Source organism: Mchenga conophoros, linkage group LG12 (assembly GCF_057382185.1).
Source record: "Mchenga conophoros isolate Kocher_MC1m ecotype Shallow Benthic linkage group LG12, M_conophoros_male_GT1.1, whole genome shotgun sequence".
Lineage (NCBI taxonomy): Eukaryota > Metazoa > Chordata > Actinopteri > Cichliformes > Cichlidae > Mchenga > Mchenga conophoros.
The window spans coordinates 37,424,950-37,444,726 of record NC_140537.1 but is presented as its reverse complement, the minus strand read 5'-3'; the positions used below and the strand labels follow the sequence as shown (position 1 = coordinate 37,444,726).

General features: G+C 45.1%; 3 protein-coding genes across 5 annotated transcripts in view; 1 reads left to right on the top strand and 2 right to left on the bottom strand.

Annotated features, from left to right (window-relative positions):
* Window positions 1–1,451: 1,451 nt before the first annotated feature.
* On the top strand, window positions 1,452–5,480 carry ctsla (cathepsin La). The gene is made up of 8 exons (XM_085295610.1): window positions 1,452–1,596; window positions 2,434–2,570; window positions 2,652–2,774; window positions 2,987–3,139; window positions 3,926–4,150; window positions 4,357–4,525; window positions 4,676–4,793; window positions 5,082–5,480. Exons 2-8 carry the CDS (start codon window positions 2,442–2,444, stop codon window positions 5,179–5,181), a joined length of 1,017 nt encoding a protein of 338 aa, XP_085151736.1. The 5' UTR covers window positions 1,452–1,596; window positions 2,434–2,441; the 3' UTR covers window positions 5,182–5,480.
* Window positions 5,481–6,328: 848 nt separating this feature from the next.
* Window positions 6,329–17,278, bottom strand: fbp2 (fructose-1,6-bisphosphatase 2). The gene is made up of 7 exons (XM_085295611.1): window positions 17,042–17,278; window positions 15,875–16,037; window positions 14,530–14,622; window positions 13,588–13,728; window positions 12,401–12,538; window positions 9,889–10,008; window positions 6,329–6,707 (listed from the first exon to the last, which is right to left on the bottom strand). Exons 1-7 carry the CDS (start codon window positions 17,212–17,214, stop codon window positions 6,522–6,524), a joined length of 1,014 nt encoding a protein of 337 aa, XP_085151737.1. The 5' UTR covers window positions 17,215–17,278; the 3' UTR covers window positions 6,329–6,521.
* A 636-nt stretch (window positions 17,279–17,914) lies between these two features.
* Window positions 17,915–19,777, bottom strand: part of fbp1a (fructose-1,6-bisphosphatase 1a) — a 6,189-nt gene continuing 4,326 nt past the window's right edge. For all 3 annotated transcript variants that reach the window (XM_085295609.1, XM_085295606.1, XM_085295608.1), the window contains exon 7: window positions 17,915–18,514. In XM_085295609.1, the coding sequence (XP_085151735.1) occupies window positions 18,323–18,514 (192 nt within the window). In that variant the 3' untranslated portion in view covers window positions 17,915–18,322. The remainder of the gene's footprint in view (window positions 18,515–19,777) is intronic.

The window sequence follows — 19,777 nt, the reverse complement described above, 5'->3', positions numbered from 1 at the left end:
AAAATAAATTGAACTCATCTGAGCTACAGCCAGTAAGAGTCCAGGTATTAAGATGAGCACACGTGCAGAAATCACACCACAGACACACCAGCAAAACCTCCAGAATCCAGAGCGAACTTGATGTTTGTGCAGCAGTTTTGTACTGCTGTTGCATTATCATGTGAAGAAGCTGCTTTTAGTTGCTCCCTTATTCACACGGACCTGCCACAGTGGGCACATATGTAAACATATGTAAACTTCCACACATTGTGTTTTAAAGTTGTAACATCACAGTTTACGTGCATTTTAAATCTGAACCTGCAGAGTAATAAAAACCTAAATGTCATGATGTAATTCCTGAGGTCAGACTATCACAGCTCTGCCTGTTCAGAGTCCTTCAGTCTTATCAATCACATGAACACTGATTGACTCAGGGTCAGTGTTCATGTATATTCATGTGGCCCGTCTCTGCTGCTCTGTATGTTAATGCGGTCGTTGTCAGGCTGTTACAGTCTAACACCTGAAGGATCACAAAGTATACTTTGGAAACGATGGCAGAGTGCACCGTCTTCATTTTGCAGAGTAAATGATATGATTATATATCATCTACGCTTCTCCATCTATCATCATCAGCTCTTATTTTTATTAAATAATAACCTAAAAAGGGATTAATTTAACCTGTTTTTACTTCAGCAAAATTATTGGAGTGAACCTTAAATTTGGTGCTGGCGGGGTGCACTGAAGGAAAATACTAAAACATACACAAACACTGTCTACAACTAAAGATTCACCACTTCCCCCCTTACAAATCTCCTTTATGACCCAGTAACAAACATTCAGCTGTTAGTGTTTACCCTCCATCTCAGGCTGCTGTTGTTGTGCAACTTTTAAACTCACTGAGAGGCCTTCTGTGGGTGTTTGTTGTCCATACCTATTTTTGCAGTCGCAGTTTCACACAAAGAAAACGACATGTCTGCAGATGAATCTGGAAGCCTTTCTCTAATTTCCTCCTCTGGTTAAACAACAAATGCAGCAGAAAACCTGCAGGCCTGGTTCTCTGTGGGGGTTTCACTTCAGTCTATCCACACTTTCAGTAACAGTATATTTATTTACCAGTTTAACTTTTTTAAAAAGTCCCCCACACACCACAGAAATATAAAAGTACAAAAGCAGACGTGTTTTCAGTAACACACAGAATAAATCGTTATTACTAATCATTGTTACCAATAGTTTGCTGGGTGTACTTTTGAGTGTTTTCCTGAATCCTTCTGTCTTGTAATCAGCGGTATTGAGCAGCATTGGGATGAATCAGAGGCTCTGCGACTGAAAACACGTTCAAACAAGAACACGCTGATTAAATCGATTCTTTTTAAAATCGCGCTTATCTAAAAAACTATCGACAACAACAACAGCTACCCGCAGGCTGGTGAGGGGACAATCACGTGCTGCCATGATGACATCAGACCCCGTGTGGGCGGAGCCTGGGAGCAAACAAGAGCGGACCAATCACAGGGCAGCCTCGGAGCAGCTGGGTGTCCGTCCAGCCTTTATAAAGTTTAGCGCAGCGTTACTGCAGCAGGTTATTTTTCTTCACTTTCAGCGTCGAGAGTTTTTAGAGTAAGTGAAGTTTTTAATCTCGTTTTCAGGTCTGACGGTTACGTTTTGGAAACAGGAAGTTTGATCAGAATTATTTGTGGGATATTTCTTTCGCCTTTTAAACCTAGCATAAACATCGTGCCAGCCAGTGTCCGTTTTAAAAATCTGTAATTTAGCACGTTTTTAATGTAATGTTTTTTAGCGATGATAATCAACATTTTGCTCTTGTTTCCATCACACCCATCGCTTTGTATTTCGTTCGGCTGTGTGTGCTGTGATCTGCGGTTTGTGCTTCGGTGGCAGCCATCGTTGCTTTTTCGCCTCTTCGCGTTAAATAGATTAAGAAAAGCCGGGACCCCGTCGATCAGGTGGTGTTTCTGGCCGGATGCTGGTCAAGTTTTGGTTTTCTTTTCGGTTTCCTGGTAGTAGTTTCGGTGACGGCCCGGTTTCTTGGCTCTGCGCCGGGACAGCCGATCCCGTGACTCTGCACAAACACAAACAGGCCCTGCTCATTGTCGGGGTCTGGCCTCGTTTCCGTTCGGGAATGTGCAGGAAAATGGCGATGAGGAAATCGGCAGCATCGATTTTCTTGGATACACTTTGATGATTATTATTCTTTTATTCCCGGGATCCAGCGGGCTCCTTTTGTGTGTTTGGCCTAACTGTTGCCCCACATTTGGCCCGGGGGGAGGAAGGATATGACTGCGCTGCCGGGAATGTGTTTTACTACTTAGTCACTGTGATAAATAAGAAAAGGACTGTGTTGAGTAACCGTGTTTCTGCGAAGACCTCCAGGACTGAGTTCTTCAGAATCGCGCCTCTGAAATCTGATCCTGACGCTGTTTTCTTGTTTTGCAGTAGGAGCCATGATGAAGCTGCTGCTGGCTGCACTGGCCGTTGGCCTGAGCTCGGTCCTCTCAGCCCCCCATCTGGACCCACAGCTGGATGAGCACTGGAACCTGTGGAAGAGCTGGCACGCTAAAAAATACCACGAGGTGATGCATTGTTGTTCTTTCTGTAAAACCTGGTGCTCTTCTGTCCAGCCGAGGAGGCCTGACTGAGTTTTGTCTCTGCAGAAGGAGGAGGGCTGGAGGAGGATGGTGTGGGAGAAAAACTTGAAGACGGTCGAGCTGCACAACCTGGAGCACTCCATGGGCAAACACACCTACCGCCTGGGCATGAACCACTTTGGAGACATGGTGAGCCAGCGGTTTGCGCACACACACACACACAGGCACGCACTCTTGTATGGTGAAACTTATCAAGGCTCTTTTAAACCTTTGGAAAGATGAATGAGGGAGATATCACTGGAAAACATGGCTCATGCAAAAATAAAGGTGATATAGAAGTTTGAAGGTGTAAAGTGCAGCATGATGTCGCTTTATTTACATTCCTGACGTTGTTCCCACAGACCAACGAGGAGTTCAGGCAGCTCATGAACGGCTACAAGCATGAAGCACAGAGAAAGGTGAAGGGGTCCCTGTTCTTGGAGCCCAACTTCCTGGAGGCCCCTTGTTCTCTGGACTGGAGGGATAAGGGCTACGTGACTCCCGTTAAGGACCAGGTAACAGCTGTTTTGTTGGTTTTTTTTCACCCTGGTTGCTCGAGGCCCTGTGGCAGCACATGCGTAATTAAGGTGGAGCTTCCTTGGTTTTTACAGACTGTAGACTAGATCAGGCTGCAAGTAGGAGGCAGACGGAGGCTTTTTCAGGTGACACCTCGTGTGGTTGTAACAAACCAGACTGGTGCACATCAGGTGTGCTGTGGCTGTCTGATAAATGCCTTTAGGTGATTTTTTTTTTTTTTTTTTTTTTTTTTTTTTTTTGAGTCATCCTGCACAACCTGCAGGTTTCATGACCACAGTGTGGTCCGTTTTCCTTCAGTAAAATTCCACAATGCAAATCTTCAGGATTTGCATTGCTGGAGATGCAGACGCACCTCTTTACATCAGCTGTTTGCATTAAGCCTGATGTCATGTGCATTGTTCCAAATGTGTTGAAGGGCATTGCTGTAAATGTTTTGCAAGAAGATAATAAATACCCTGCAAGCAGTCAGCTTATCTATTTACTGCACTCACACCAATGCCCCTCCTCCCTCCTTCCATGAGTGCACAGCCTGTTCTCTCCGCCCCTCGACATACATTTTTCACTCGGTGCTGTCAAACAGGTGGAGCCAGCTCACTGTAAACAGGCCAAGGTGCAGCAGGCGGGTGTATACGTTTCTTTTCTGTCGTTCGATTAGTCCCCTCTGCCTTTGCTCTTAAGTTTATGCAGAAGTTTACAGCCACAAAACTCTCACATTGTGTGCTTTCATTTCTTCACCATCATCGTGTCCTGTCTGCTCTCCTCAGGGTCAGTGTGGCTCCTGCTGGGCTTTCAGTGCCACCGGAGCTCTGGAGGGTCAGCAGTTCAAGAAGAGCGGCAAGATGGTGTCGCTGAGCGAGCAGAACTTGGTGGAATGCTCCAAATTCGAGGGTAACGAGGGCTGCAACGGAGGTCTGATGGACCAGGCCTTCAAGTACGTCATGGACAACCAGGGCCTGGACTCTGAGGAGTCCTACCCTTACCTGGGAACCGTACGTATCTCTCACGTGTCCTCAGCACAAATGAAAAGAAGTAATTTGTCTTTTACTGACCTGTCAGCAGTTTACTTATCAGTTGTCGGCATAATTGAGTCACTGATTTAATTCATCTATTAGTTTTTTAAAGAAAAGAGCTAACCACAGAACACTGATTCAGCGCTCAGTGTTATCCTCACTCACCACCACCTTCCCTCTTACAGGATGACCAGAAGTGCCATTACGACCCCCAGTACAACTCTGTCAATGACACCGGGTTCACAGACATTAAGAGCGGCAGTGAGCATGCTCTGATGAAGGCCGTTGCTGCTGTTGGACCCATTTCAGTCGCCATTGATGCTGGCCACGCGTCTTTCCAGTTTTACCAGTCAGGTCGGTGTTTGCCAGTTATAAAACACATTTTAACTTAAAGCTTATAAAATGCACGGACAGGAGAGGAGTAGTTGACTTGACGAGATCTTCCTGCGTCAGGTTTCATGCTCAAACTGAGCTGCAGGTTTGACTCGTGGCTTTAAATTTCAGGAATCTACTATGAGCCAGATTGCAGCAGCGAGGACCTGGACCACGGCGTGCTGTTGGTGGGCTACGGCTTTGAGGGAGAAGATGTGGACGGCAAGAAGTACTGGATCGTCAAGAACAGGTCAGTCAGGCTTTCACAGCTGCAGCGTGCTCGGCCTTCAAGTGTGTAAAATCCACTCAACAAGAGTAGTTTCACTTCTTCCTTTCAATGCTGATGAATTTCACTTCCAGTTGGTGTTAAAGCTCCTAAATGTCACAGACTTCTCAGCCTGATGCAAAACGCTCTGCTGACATGAGAGTCGTTCTAATGTAAATAGGACTGTTTCAGGCCCTTTGTATCGTCGTCTCTGCATCACAAAGGAACCAAAACCAGTCACCTCCTGACTTTTGTTTTCTTATCTCTCTGCAGCTGGAGTGAGAAGTGGGGAAACAAAGGCTACGTCTACATGGCCAAAGACCGACAGAACCACTGTGGTATTGCGACCGCAGCCAGCTACCCTCTGGTGTGAGGCCGGCTCCACCTCGTAGCACCGTAGTGGTTTTATTCTAATACTCTGGACAGGAGGGACGACGCTGCAGTCGACGTGAGACACGCAGGAGATTCTGAGGTCTCACCACCAATAACACTGATTTTAGGGAAATTGCCCTTTTTTGTTTTCTGCTACTTCATGTTGTCAGGAAAAAATTAGCTCATTGTTTTATTCTCTGTAAATATGTACTAGGCAAGTGATCGTTACCACTTGCTATGGTCATTGTAAATGATTTCTTTTCTACTTTTACTGTGATCAATTAAAGTTTTAAAACACTAGTCTGGACTCAGGACTGTTTTGAAAGACGTGTTTCACCCCGAGCGCTTTCCTCATCTGATTATAATCAAACTGACGTCAACGTTAAACTCTGTCCCTGCAGAAGTCACAGTATTGCTCTAGAAAGCTAATGAAGTTAGCTAATGTTAGCGATGCAACAAAGCTCTGTGCTTCTGCTGGTTTTAAAATGTAAAGCAATGAGGCTAACGAGCTCACAGTATGTGGGATCTCGTGGATTTCTGATCAACAAAGGTGCCAAGTGAGAAGGAAACATGACCCAGTAAATACTGCTTCCATAATGCTTTTCTCATAAATCTGAGCACTTACAGTATCTCATCCAAAGACGCCTCTAACATACGAGCAGGGGGAGCCAGCAATCAAACCAACAGCCTTGTGGTCAATAGATGAGGCTCTTTACTTCAAACCACCAAATATTTCAAGTATAAAAAGCACCTAAAAACTACACTTCATGACTGATGATCATTATTGACTTCTACTGGTTGATTACCAGATGTTAACAAGGATGAAACCTCAGTTAACATTCATGCTAGCAACATTATGGTGATAGCTTTAGATTACAAAACAAAAACCCAACTAATTACTGTCGTACTGGTTCGTGGTATTTTAAGGCCAACTGTTAAAGATATTTGAATTCTCACTTTTCTATTTAATTTATTTATTATTTATTTAGCACTAAACCACAGTGGCCTCTGCAGCTGGAGGATGCTGGAAGCTAAAGGCCCTGCGATCGTGCAGAGGAAACCCTAAAATCACATGTCCCTCTGAGCACGTGGCAACAGTCAGAGGATTTTTGCTAAAAAAAAAAGAGTCAAAAACAATGATACCCGGATTCTTTCTGGTGTCATATTTCTTTGTTTTTATGCAGCATATATGACCCAACACATGATGTCACAGTTAATAAATCTAATTATTTAAGGTTAAGCTGAATATTTAGCTGTTACCGTTAAAGCAGAAAACATCAGGTCACGACTGTGAGAAAACCACATTTTAAGAATCTTCAGCCAATCGAAGCTCCCGCAGCTTTATGAGAACTTCTTGACGAAGGACAGGTACTCGTTGACGTCATCAGGTGAGCCGACGACAAAGGGCACCCGCTGGTGGAGCGATTCAGGCTGAACGTCCAGTATCCTCTGAGTGCCCGTGGTGGCGAGGCCACCGGCCTGCTCGATGATGAAGGCGATGGGGTTGCACTCGTAAAGCAGCCGCAGCTTCAAGGAGAAGAAGAAAAAAAGGACACACTTGCGTTAATATTGAAAAGATCAGCGCAGCTGTTTACAGCTAAAGGTCACAGCTGGAATCTGAACCGCTGAATCATTTCTAAAGATGGTAAATATTCACTCTGAGACTGATAACCACCTCACAGTGCAGCCGAGGCTCACAACAGCACGTTTCCAGTTTTGTGTAGCTACAGTTTGCAGATGACCACCAACATGTCGCAGGCGATCATCAGGACAGACTCGTGTTCATGTGTAGTTTTTAATTATCACGGATAAAAAGCTGAATGCGTGCTGGACTCTGGACACGCAACAAACGGGATACGAACCCCAGACTAACAATCAGAGGCACCAATAACCTCACATAATACACGCACAGGTCCCAGCGCGATCTGTTATCGTCTAAGTGATGACGCATGAACCCTGCATCCGGGTCCAAATGTTTATTAAGGCTGTTGTGTTTTTAACATGTTTTAATGCTTCGTATCTGTTTAACCTGAACAAGCTCCTGTTAACTTTTACCGAGTGGGAAAAAGTTAGCGTTCATCCTCCAGCTTCACTGTGTTTATCCTCAGCTGCTGTTATTGTTCTATATTTCTATATTGTGTATTTTGTTGTACAGTTATCTTATTTTCAACTTTAATTTATAAATTTTATCTTATTCTTTTCCAGTTAAATTTACCCTTCATTCTAATTTGTTGTTGTACAGTTATTTCAACTTTAATTTATGTATTTTATTCTATTGTTTCCTAGTTAAATTTACCCTTTTTCATTTCCATATTTATTTCCTATCCTATTCATAGTCTTTTTTTTTCTTTAGGTCACAGCAAAGCATTTCACTGCATATCGTACTGTGTATGTGACAAATACGATTTGAATTTAACATAGCTGTGTCGCTAGCGATCACGTAGCACATCATTATATAGCAGCTAGCCCAACTTCAGTAACCCTACAAACGTCACTGCTGTTTAGTTTCTGTCTTCATTTATGTTGGAAGTGATAGCAGAGCTGTACGTTTGAGTTCTTTCATAAATCTCTCAGTCAGAACATGCTATATCATGTTTAGGTGGAAGCTAGTGAGCTAACTTCCTGCTAACTTCTAACTCTGTTAAATGTAATAAATCCTGTTTTCATGGATGCCTGGATGTTAAACTTTGTTACACCTGGTAAAGCAGCAACACTGATCATTTTATTAAAGATGAAAGAATTTAGACAGTTTTTAACTCTCAGTGATGTCACAGTGTTCGTGTGACTTTGGGCCCTGAAGTGGCGATTGGACCCGGAAATAATGACGTCAGACTTAAAGCCTGGATTCTGTTTCTGAGACACGCTTGTTTCTTTGACTCTCACATGTAGTGGGCTGATTCCTGGCAATATTAGAGAATGACAACAAGAAAAAAGGAAGAAAATTCTCTCAGAATTGGGAAGTGGAGTAGTTTCTTAGTTTTTATTGTGGCTGCATTTCCTTTTCTTGTGTCCATCAAATCCACATAAACCGTTTCTGATTCGTGACCTTTCAACCGCCACTTGACCTTTAGGAAAGCCTTCTCCTCTTTCTTCACAGCTGAGCTTTGGAAAGGCGTCCGTCCCACAGCGCTGACTTATGAAAAACCAGAACGCAGTGCATTTGCTCGATTTGTGGGGCAATAAAACTGCTGTGCAGATTCACACATCTGGTGATTGTCCAGCACACAGAACTTCACCTCCAAAGGTCATGTAGAGTGTCTTTATTGGAGCGCTATGGCACGCTGACAGCATGTGTTTTATCCCCACTACAAGCTCTCAGCTGGAGCATTTGATCTAGTGTAAGGGGCGATCGTGGCTCAAGAGTTGGCAGTTCGCCTTGTAATCGGAAGGTTACAAGGTTGCGGGTTCGAGCCCCGGCTCGGACAGTCCCGGTCGTTGTGTCCTTGGGCAAGATACTAATCCCATGTTTGCCTACTGGTGGTGGTCAGAGGGCCCGGTGGCGCCAGTGTCCGGCAGCCTCGCCTCTGTCAGTGCGCCCCAGGGTGGCTGTGGCTACAATGTAGCTGCCATCACCAGTGTGTGAATGTGTAAAGCACTTTGGGGTCCTTAGGGACTAGTAAAGCACTATTCAAATACATTTACCATTTAGTGTTTTATATATTTGTATTTGTTACATTCAGCTATATACATCAGTCAGATCAGAATTCAGACACCTGCTTGTGAAAGACATTAACTTTTTGATGGGGGGCATGTTTGGGAGTTTACGTGGTGCTTTTGTTAAGCATTAAAAAAAAAGTTTTTTGTTTCCAGGTTACTTTTAAATGCTCTTCGTCAGTATTTCAATAATAACACCGGCAGTGAACGAGCAGGTCGTGACTATGTGCTGAAACTAGACAGTCTGAGTTTCATATTCCCGTCTTCACTGCAGTGCACAGGTTTGTTCACAGCTGCCTGCTGCCTGTGATTTCCCCTGTATTCAGTTTACATCTTATAATATATTAATCATATGTTAAGAGTTATTATTTGCTGCTGTTTTTGAAACTGGCGCTCAGCAGCTGTAGCTCGTGTTTGCCCAGGAAATAATGGTGGAAATATGAGAGATGTTGTGTTCGAAGCGCTCACAGAGGGAAGCTGCCTGGATGCACACTGACACATGAGGTTTGTGGGTTTTCTTTACCACCAGTCTCTGCTGCCTCTGAGCTTCATTTATCTCAGGACAACCTTGGATTAGTCCACGGACACATCCACGGCAGTGTCTGGTCACACGTCACAGTCAGAGTCATTTCATTTTGGAGCAAAAACTTCAATCAAACTTTTGGAGTTAAAACAAATTTAAAACTGAAACACACATTTGTTTCTTCTTTTGTGGAGTGAACCCATTAAAGGGGACCTGCTTTGCTCTTCACACTGTTACTGATGCGTGCTGATACTAAACACAGCCAAAGATTCAGATAATGAGTTCAGTGTATAAGCAAGAAATCCCCGAGAGCCAAAACCTCAGACCTCAGACTGCTCTGAAAACTTTTTTTCCTCTTCTGGGCTCTGCGTGATGTCAGTGAGAGTCGATATCACTTTCATGTCAGGCACACCTGCTACACCAAGGCCCCGTGTAAGATAAATAAGCATTATTCTGATTGGTAAATCATGCAAAGCCACTCAAAAGCACAACGAGTCCCCATTGAACAGCTGCAGCCTTCTCAGTGGTTACCTTTCCCTTTGGGCTCTTCTCATTGGCCGGATACATGAAGATCCCTCCGTAAGCGATGGTGCGGTGAATGTCTGAGACCATCGAGCCCACGTATCGCGCTCCGTAGGGCGAACTGCCGTCCTGCAGGAGAGAAATTCATCTTACATGTCACTAAACTAAATGTGACTTTCACATTTTCTATGCTCCACATCACATTTTGGTTTATTTTAAGAAATAAATTTAAACACACAGATTCCATTAGCATTAGCATTCCCAGAGATTCTGTGACCTTTACAGTTTTCCCAGTTTGTGACTGGTATTTTATGTTGGCTGATTCTTGGATGTAAAGCGTTAGTTTATCTACTTCCTGTGGTCACTGTCAAATAACTGTATATTACAGATATTACAACCATTTAAAAACAAAGAGCTGTAGAGCAACAGCGTCATGTGACCAGCGTCTCAGCGTGGCAAACCTGAGTTCAACACTCCAGCTTTATCACTACGAGTGCATTTTAAAAACTGACCTGTAAGTAACGTCTGAATGAAATGACTTTGTGATTAAATATGCTTCTCAGTGAACTTTATTCTCAGAATTTGTTGTTTAACAGGTTAAAATGTGACGACGTCATGTGACGCGAGCAGTCGAAGGTGTGTGGAGTTCCCACCAAGCGAGGTTCGTGTTCTGACCGGCACGACATGATGTAGAGTCATGTGCCTGCTGAGTCACATCCCATAAGGGTGGGTGTGTGTGTGTGTGTGTGTGTGTGTGTGTGTGTGTGTGTGTGTGTGTGTGCGCGCGCGCGCGCAAAGTAAAGCAGGGCTTCCCAAACATGACACACGATCAAAACGAAAAGAAAAGAAAAAAATCCACCTCGAGCGAAACTACCTAAAATAAAATAACGAAGTCACAAGAAAGAGCAGCGAGCAGAGAGTGAGGGGAAGTTATCGAGGGTGTGACGTGTGAACGTATGATTTATGATCTGAAGCATATTAATGCTGAGAGAGACGTCCTGAGCAGCAGGGGTGCTGATCTGGGAGCAGTGATCAGGGCGAGTTTTGTTTAGTGTTGAAATCTGGTCACCTGACTCTGTACGGCTGCTCCGCTGTAAACAAATAAAGCTTTTTCAAATGCAGACGTTACATTTGTGAACGATCCTTCATGCAGGTGAGAAACTGACGGGTTTAAAAAAGGAGCAGAGACTGAAAACTTCCCTGCGTGGCATTCAGAAAGTGTTGATTTCACTTTAACCTCGTGACTGAAGATCTGCTGTTTCATAAAGAAACAGAGTGTGAGTAACTCTGTGGTCACTGACGGATTGTGCTGGCTCATGATGCGCTGTGTGAAGTGTAATGTGCATGAATGAGTGTTCACGGAAGAGATATTAGCAGAAAATCTGCTGTGACGCAAACTCGGCCTGATGGGAACTGCAGCGTGTGCAGAATGGACTTTTGCAAAAACACAAAACCACCCTCGAATATACCCACCTTAGTGTGTGTGTGTGTGTGTGTGTGTGTGTGTGTGTGTGTGTGTGTTTTATGCTGTGTGAACATGTAAGAGTGCTAGTTTGTTATGGTAGCGTTACATTTAATACACATAATCCCACAGAGGTTGTTTTCCTATAGATTCGTGTGACGAGACGTCATCCTGTAGCTGCTGTGTGGAGTTTCTTGGTCTTTGTGTTTGAAACCAAACCCACGAAGCGTCGACAGAGTCATGTCTCACACGTGACACAATGCACCACTTTTAATTTGAGTTTTCAGTTGTTCTAAAAGCACATAGGAGGGTTTTGTTTTGCTTTTTAGGAAAAATCAAAGGCAAAGGAAACTGAAATGAGAAAACGAGAGCATCAGCGAATCCCGGGCTGATGAAGAGGACGCTCATGACAAGCGCAGGCTTCACAAAGTGCTGAGTGTGCGTGTGCAGGCAGAGTTTCCAGTTGAGAAGCTGCTGCAGTTTCCTGAGGAACAGGATGTGCACTCACATTAGCTGTTTCACCATCCTGCAGCTCAGCTGACCGAGCCGCCACTCCTTCCTACAGCCTGACCGACCGGTCACGCTCCGCTGACTGCCCGTCACATGTTTCAGGGCATAGGTAACCTCTACCTGCTCTCGCTACACAAATGCATTGAGAGTCTTTTACTGTAAATCACCCAGAATGCACTGCATGTGCATATAGGGTTGAAGTAATTTCTCCAACAAGCAAATGAAATGGTTTTATTGAGCAAGTCTAACAGTGAAGTATACACGTACCATAACACTAGACTGACCAACAAACATGTTCTCTGTGCCTGTGAGTCTGTAAATGTGTTCTAGCCCTGCGGATGCTTCGTCAGGACTCACATGACGAGTGCGAGCAGCTGCTTGTGTGTGAACTGTGGCTGCAGGAGTGTTAGATTCAGCTTTGAGCCGGCAGACCTGAACAGATGCGCTGTGGGTCGATAGCTCGCATTTCTACTGCAGCTTCAGTTAAAGGTATCACATTTAAAACCATCAACGCGCTCTGAGTCAGTGGGACGCCGTGCGCGCTCTTACCTCGGGGTACTTCTTGTGTTTGAGGTATTCATTGATGGAGGGGTGGAAGTACTTGGCGTAGCCCTCGTTCAGACTGTAGATCTTCCCCTTGGGCTTGATCCTCACGCTCCTTTCAGTCAGGATGAACTCGCCGACGCCCTGATAAGAAAACAGTTAGACGTTCAGTGGAAACAATAGAAATGATCAGGATAGAAAAACATCAGCAGAAGTGAACCAGCGCCAAAGGGTCAAATCCAGATGTTAGCCAGTGCCTTCCTTTAAGAGCAAAATCCTCAGGTCGAAGAGTTCAGGTGTTTAAATTACAAAGTCAAGGTGCCGCATTACACACGACTGTAAACACTGATGATACAACATTACTCTCTCCAGCTGTCGAGACCTCCGGAGGTTTCTGGACTAAATTCTTTTTCCTACATTTCTGTTTGCATCGAGACTCATTTCTTCAACGATATCATAACTAAACCTGCTTTTTAAAAAGGCTGATCAAAATGTTTTTAAAGACCAAAAAAACTCAATATCAAAGAAAAAGTGAAGTTTATTGAAAAGCTGATTAATCAAAGTTCTTCACTAAACAACAAAAGACAAAAACACAAAGCAGGACGTGATGAAGGACGCAGGCTGAAACAGGAAAACTCACAGGAAGGAAAACAGAGAGAGGGAGACGGGACTCGTGCGCTCACTGAAGAACGAGAAACAGGAAGCATCAGGTGAGAGGAATAAAAACACTCAGACAGACAGGAAGTAAAACAGGAAGCATCAGGAAATTTGCATATTTGAGACAAGAAGACCCAAGATGCTGAAAAATGATGAGAAGATGTGTACGTGATCTTTGTTTAGACTCTTTTTACCTTTGAAACCCAGAATGTGACACGAGTGAGATGATGAAAACTGATTTAATCAGAGATGAGGTGCCAGAAACATTGTGGCAAAGCTAAAAGGATTGACGTGTGTCTACAGTCCTGTGATTCCACTGTGCAGATGTGCCTCACGAGGGATGATTGACAGCATCGTGTCTGCTTTCTTCGGCAGAAACAATAAACCAGAGAAACGGGAAAAGCCCGACTGTGAGGGATTAACCACGAGTTTATGAGATTATCACTGACACAAGGAGCCATGAGAGAAAAGGGCCCTTCAGGTAACGTCACGTGGCGCTCTGTGGAGGTGTGGAAACCTGTGACCGCAGTACTCACAGGATCGAGCGTGAAGAAGTTGACCCCGGCGCCTGTGCTGATGGCCACCAGGGTGGCGCTGCCATAGAGGGCGTAGCCAGCGCACACGATGTTGTTGCCCTGCTGCAGGGCGTCTTTCTCGGTGGGCTCCCCCTCTGAGATCTGAACATCACAGCAGGGAAAAACAACAGCAGACCTGAGAGATTATCTGCAAACTGCTCACAGACTGAGTGCCTCAGTGGACAAAGACTGTAGCATCCAACCAAAAACTCACAAACTGACATCAGATTAACGTTTTTCTCATTTCAGAATAAAACATGTGGATGAATCACACCAGGGTTCATGGTATAAACCTCACGCAGGCCTGTCTGGGTGTTGTGCAATGTTGAAAAAGCTCAGCAGGCTGCAGCTGTAAATAATCAGAAGCGCTCAGAAGCCAGGTTTAGCTGGGCAGCAGCGCCCTCTTGTGTCTGCAGGATGTTACTGCACCTCGACCCTGCAGAAATCTGAAGTTTCTGAAAATCCCAGAAGCCTTTAAAGACTCGAGCAACATAGATGGTTCTGTTACAGACGGCACCTTCACAGTATGAGAACATTTCCTGGATTTTGAAAAACGTGGTAGCGGAGTGATCGCTAAAAAGGCGTGTGGTGGGAGACGCAGGAAATCTTAATATTTAAATAGGAATAAAATCAGTGTGGACACTGTGTGTCCTGTTATTACTGCACAGCATCATTGATGCGCGACTGTTTACCCAAGTAACTAATAAGTAACTTAATAGCACAAAAGCTGTATAATGAAAATATATTTAAAGTAATCACAGTAAATGTACTCAGATATTTTACTGTTGATGGTTTGAAATACTTGTGACTTCATTCAGTACCAGGATTTGGCTGTTTTCCTTGACTCGGGAGCAAAATGTTTGTGATGCAGATGATTCGGCGAGACTCTGAGCTCAGACTCACCCGTTTGTAGATGGCGAATATGGTGCCGATGGATGCCAAGCAGTCGATGTTACTGGAGCCGTCCAGAGGGTCGAAGCAGACCACATACTTCCCCTGTGGAGAAACACACTAAATAATGAAATATGACGATAATAATAAATTAATTCCAAATAAAAGTGAATGAGTCATGCAGTCATCTAAAACCAGTGCTGGGGGTGAGCGGCAGAGACGGGAAGTAAACAGGAAATAGACTGGAATCATATTATTTCAGAATAACGTGTTTATCACTCAGTGTGCAGTATTAATGCGTCACTACAGCCACTGAAAGAACCAACACGTCCCACATATTTGATCACATGACTCGCTCACCACTGGAGCCGGTGAGCGATTAGTACAGAACACGGCCATCCACCTGCATCTAAAGGTCAAAGGTCACTCTTGAGGATGCCAATATTCACATGTTGGACAGAGAGGACAGATGGTTTGAAAGAGGAGTGAAAGAAGCATCTATGTCCACTGTGAACGCCATCTGTGAACAGAGGGCGGGGCTTATGACACCAACCGTCTGTCATCTATAATCCAGTTTTGAGATCGTTCCCAGACGCCTGAACGCCCACTCACATCCTGGGCCTGGGGCTGGGCTTCACCTGCAACCTTGGCTGATTGTGACCTACACCCGTTTTCACACCGTGGCTCGTACAGTTAGGTGGAGGATCAATAGGGGGTCCATGACCCTCTTGGGGACACTCCCACAGGGCTTGTCTCCGAGCTCCTTAGACAGAACATGCATGACGTCATTCAAACATCCAGATCCCAGATTTCACTCGTCCACCTGCGATGTTGTGGGTGATTAATACAGTTAGAGCCATAAATCTGTGCACAAAGGAACATTTCTTTTTTCTCTGTAACTCCGGACTGTGGACATCCGCCGGTACAACTACTCCTCAACCTTAAATTTCATACTCTAACTGAATTCTTCTGCCATAATAAATCAATTCAAGTGTGAGAAATCTGACTGAGTTTTAAGCTAACAGCACAAAGCTGTATTGTGCTGACTGAATTTAATCTGAGTGCTGTGATTATGAGACACGGACCGACTGTCTGGTTTAAAATGGTGACAAATTAAAAGAAAACCTTGAAGCTTGTAAAGTAGCTCGATGCTCCACAGCTCGGCTCCTCGTTGTGCAAAATCTTCTCTTCATACTGAGCTGGATCTCCCCGGCTTAGATGTGGTGAGGTGTCACACCAGTCCTGACTGACTGGACGAGGTCACGCCCATCACCACAGATGTGATTCATCAGAGGATAAAGATGGACTCACCTGTGAGGGTGGAACAGAGACACCTGGCTGTGAGGTGGCTGCTTACCCTCTTCTCCTGGGGGGTGACGATGAGCTCCTTGTTCTCCTCAGACACCATGCAGCAGGTGCTGTAGGAGGCCTGCAGCATGTTGATGACCAGGTCGTTCGACAGCACGTCCAGCTTCTTCACGTCGTCCCCCGTCACGTTCACAGCGCCCGCCAGACCCTGCCTGCACGGACCAATCAGCAGCCACACGTTAGCCACGCCCACACACAGGACACCTGACTGAGAGCAAACCTGCTCACATCCGGCTGAGCAGAGAAATTCAGTTAGTCACAGAAAAATTCATTATTGCATTTTCCCCCACAGTGGTTTCTTCAACTGGAGATCACGTGTGAAGCGAACTCCATTCACTGAGCTGTGATTGGTTATGTAAGCTCTCTGATGATGATGCTTTCTTCACGGGCGGGCACGATGTCAGCAGGCGGTGCTTTGGGATCCTCACGAGCTCCGCCTGCAGCTTTAAACAAACCAGACACACTAAACTGTAAAGCGGGCTGTCAGGGTCACGCCTGCGACCCCACATTGACCTGAGGCGGGCTGCACCACTGACACTCCTGCACAATGTGACATACATGGACACTTTTTATTAAGATATCCAATGAAAAATGATGACATGTCTTCAGAAAAACGAGCTTTGTTTAATTAAATGTGGTAAATGTTTCCAGTCGGTCGGACCAGCAGATCTGTGACTTCACACTAAATCATTTTATGCTTTTATGATTTGAGCCATTTGTCCAGATCTTAATATCGCTGCTCTGTTCACACTTCAGTCGTGAAGCGGACCAACTCGGACCCTCAGAGGGGCTTGTTTTGGCCCCGGAGCCGTGTGTTTGACACCCCTGCCCTTAAAGAATTTTAACAATGCGCACAGCTCCGTCCTTTCACTGCACGACCTTTTATTAAAGTCACGATTAGAGTGTTGAAATCACACAAAGCTGTGTGTGCTGCTTTGACTGCAGCGGTGCGACCTTTATCCAGCACAAAGCCTCCGTTCATTCTTATTGTGCAGTGTTGAAATCAGAGGAGATTTATCTGTGACGGCTCCTACACTGAACACAAACAGCCAGTCGCTCCACCAGCTCTGTGACGGAGGCCGACCTCCAACAGCAAAGTTCACGCACAGCTTTGTCCCCGCATGCTGAACTGTCTCTGTACGTAGGTGATACTCACAGGTGGGCCAAGCCTGCCTTACGCACAGCAGATGAAATTGCTTTGATGGCCGTCAGCATGGCGTTGATGAGCTGGGTCAGCTCACCCGTCGCCCCTTTAGCCTGGCGCCCCGTCTCGATGACAAACCGGGTCAGGGTCCATACGTCCGTCTCAAACGCCGACTGGTCCGACATGCCGGATCCTGGTTCTTCTGTCCTTCCTGCTGGGCAGCAAGCTACGACTGAGCCTCCTCATTATGAGCCTCGTCCTTTACGTGCCCAGAACTGTGAAGCTGAGCTGATCTATTTGTGAGCGCAGCCAAGTGGAAGAGCGGGTGTGTAGGTGGTGTCGGGTGTCAGCTGCAGACTGGCACGCTTTAATCCTGCACAACACTTTTATCAGCTCTTTAATTCATTTAGGCAACAGGTTTACAGGCTGTTTGACAACAGGCGCCCGAGGCTGGGGTGACGTGGCAGCTCTTTGGGACGTTTAACCTCACAAGAACCTGACAGCAGGTCTGCAGCAGATTCTAAACATGCATCCAGGTCAAAAATAATCACGGCTGACTTCGAGGTTAAGGTTTAAGACACTTCAGCTGCTACAAAAAGAAGCTGAAGTGTTTGTTTCAGTTTGATGTTGTGTGTCTTTGTGTTACAGGCTCGGGGACACAGATTCGATTCTGCAGCCGTGTTTTAGCACAACAGCAGATCAAGTGAGCTTTAAATGTCAGTCGGCTCTCTGAGCTTCAGCTGACCCCGGCTTAAAGGTCGACTCCACTGAAATAAGTATCTTTGAACTTTAGCCTCTAACTTGAAGATTTCAAGATATTATCGAGGGACACAAACTGAATAACTGTGAGATGATGACACACGTCTGAAATGATCAAACACTCACTCGTTCTTATCATTTATTGAGAGACTTCATTGTTCCAAACAGCTGTTATTTCACATAATAAAAGAATCGTGTTTGGTTGCAAAGAGGCTGTTTTTGGTCTTTTGCACATCTGGAATGTGTCTTTGATTTAAGGCACAACTGGAGGTAAACTGAGGAGCAAAGGTCTCAGACTGAAGTGCGTTTGTGTGTTTTGGCACATTTTTGGTCTTTGGTAGCTTTTGTTTAGCAGTATGTGAACTTATGAAGCACCGCTTAAAAATGGGAGCGCTAACGTGGCATGAAAACACCGTGCCTCCAAATCTCTTCACATTTTTGGTCTTTAAAACCCATTTTTACATAAAAACCATCATTACAGAGGCGGTAACGTGCATCCCAACAGGAGGACCGCTGTGTGAGTCCCGTGCGGTCTCACTTCTTGGCGTGTTTCTGGCAGATGGCGATGTACTCCAGCACGTCCTCGCTGGAGCCCATAGCCACAGGAGCTCTTTGGTGGATGCTCTCAGGCTGGATGTCCAGGATGTTCTCGAAGCCCGTGGAGGCCATGCCGCCTGCCTGCTCCATGATGAAGGCCATGGGGTTGCATTCGTACAGCAGGCGCAGCTTTGAGCGAGAGGGGAGGGAAGGTGTAAGTGCTCATGAGAAAGTCTGGAAAACTCACAGGCTCGTTCAGCATTTTAGTGCTTGAAGGAAAAAAATTGAGAAGTCACAAATGAACACTGGACCAGGATTTTCTAGAAGAGATCATTCCCCCTGTTCATGTAAAGATCTTCTTTTTGTGCTTTAAATGTAATCGACAGTCTGCTACAATAGTTCATAAACAGGCCTTTTGGTGTAATTTCATATATATATCACATTTAAACTGTCAGATGTGTTTTTTGGTTTTAGGTTTACAGAGGAGCTGCTGAATCCTCCTGAATGACCAAAGTTTACAAAATGGTTTTTCTCCAGTATGAGTCAAACTATCGGCCAGCTCAGGTCAGGGGGGGCGTTTTCCTGCAGACCTCTGGCTGTACCGGCTTCACTTTTCAGAACCAGGAACCAGAATGTCAAAGTGAGCAAGCTGATTTCATCAGCCATAAATAATACCTGCCAGTTAGTGCAGAGTAACAGACTGAAATGCTCATTTAAACCAACGTAACCGAAGCACAAACTACTGGAAATCAATTCTATTCAGTTTTATTTATACAGCGCCAAATTCAACAGTTGCCTCAAGGTGCTTTATATTGTAAAGTCGACCCTACAATAATACATACAGAGAAAAACCCAACAATCATATGATTGTTAAGTGCTATGAACAAGCACTTAGGCGACAGTGGGAAGGAAAAACTCCCTTTTAACAGGAAGAAACCTCCAGCAGAACCAGGCTCAGGGAGGGGTGGGGCCATCTGCTGTGATTGGTTGGGGTGAGAGAAGGAAGACAGGATAAAGACATGCTGTGGAATGATCTGTAACTCACAGCAGGTCAAAGTTTCTGTCAGATAATTCAAATAGAAATGCTCCAAAAAGCACCGACAGCACCAACACTTCAAATCTGTGAAGGCGGACAGCAAACCCGTCGCTCAGCTAACTGGACTTTAAACTTTACCAGAGTGGGTGAGTTTAAAAACCTATATTCTACCTGCAGCTGAGCGACAAACTATCGAGCCCAAACCATCTATGTACCTGCACAAAAACACTGTAGACATTAGTTCTGCTTGTAATCATTTGTAATCATCTGTGGGAACTGAGCTGATTTTGATCCCAGCCTTGAGGGGCCAATCGAGGAACTCAAGTTTTGACACGTTTTCCAAGTTTTTTTTAAGGTGCTGCAGCATTGATGTCACGGACGCCTACACTGCATCCATCTTTTACATACAGCTGCAG

Excerpts from the sequence above, each read along its gene's own strand:
- ctsla (XM_085295610.1), top strand. The coding sequence starts at position 2,442 with ATGATGAAGCTGCTGCTGGCTGCACTGGCCGTTGGCCTGAGCTCGGTC. Across the intron at positions 2,571-2,651 it reads ACGCTAAAAAATACCACGAG|AAGGAGGAGGGCTGGAGGAG; the intron begins GTGATGCATTGT and ends TTGTCTCTGCAG. Across the intron at positions 4,794-5,081 it reads TACTGGATCGTCAAGAACAG|CTGGAGTGAGAAGTGGGGAA; the intron begins GTCAGTCAGGCT and ends ATCTCTCTGCAG.
- fbp2 (XM_085295611.1), bottom strand. The coding sequence starts at position 17,214 with ATGTCGGACCAGTCGGCGTTTGAGACGGACGTATGGACCCTGACCCGG. Across the intron at positions 14,623-15,874 it reads TCACCCCCCAGGAGAAGAGG|GGGAAGTATGTGGTCTGCTT; the intron begins GTAAGCAGCCAC and ends GTTTCTCCACAG. Across the intron at positions 6,708-9,888 it reads AGAAGAGCCCAAAGGGAAAG|CTGCGGCTGCTTTACGAGTG; the intron begins GTAACCACTGAG and ends TTCTCCTTGAAG.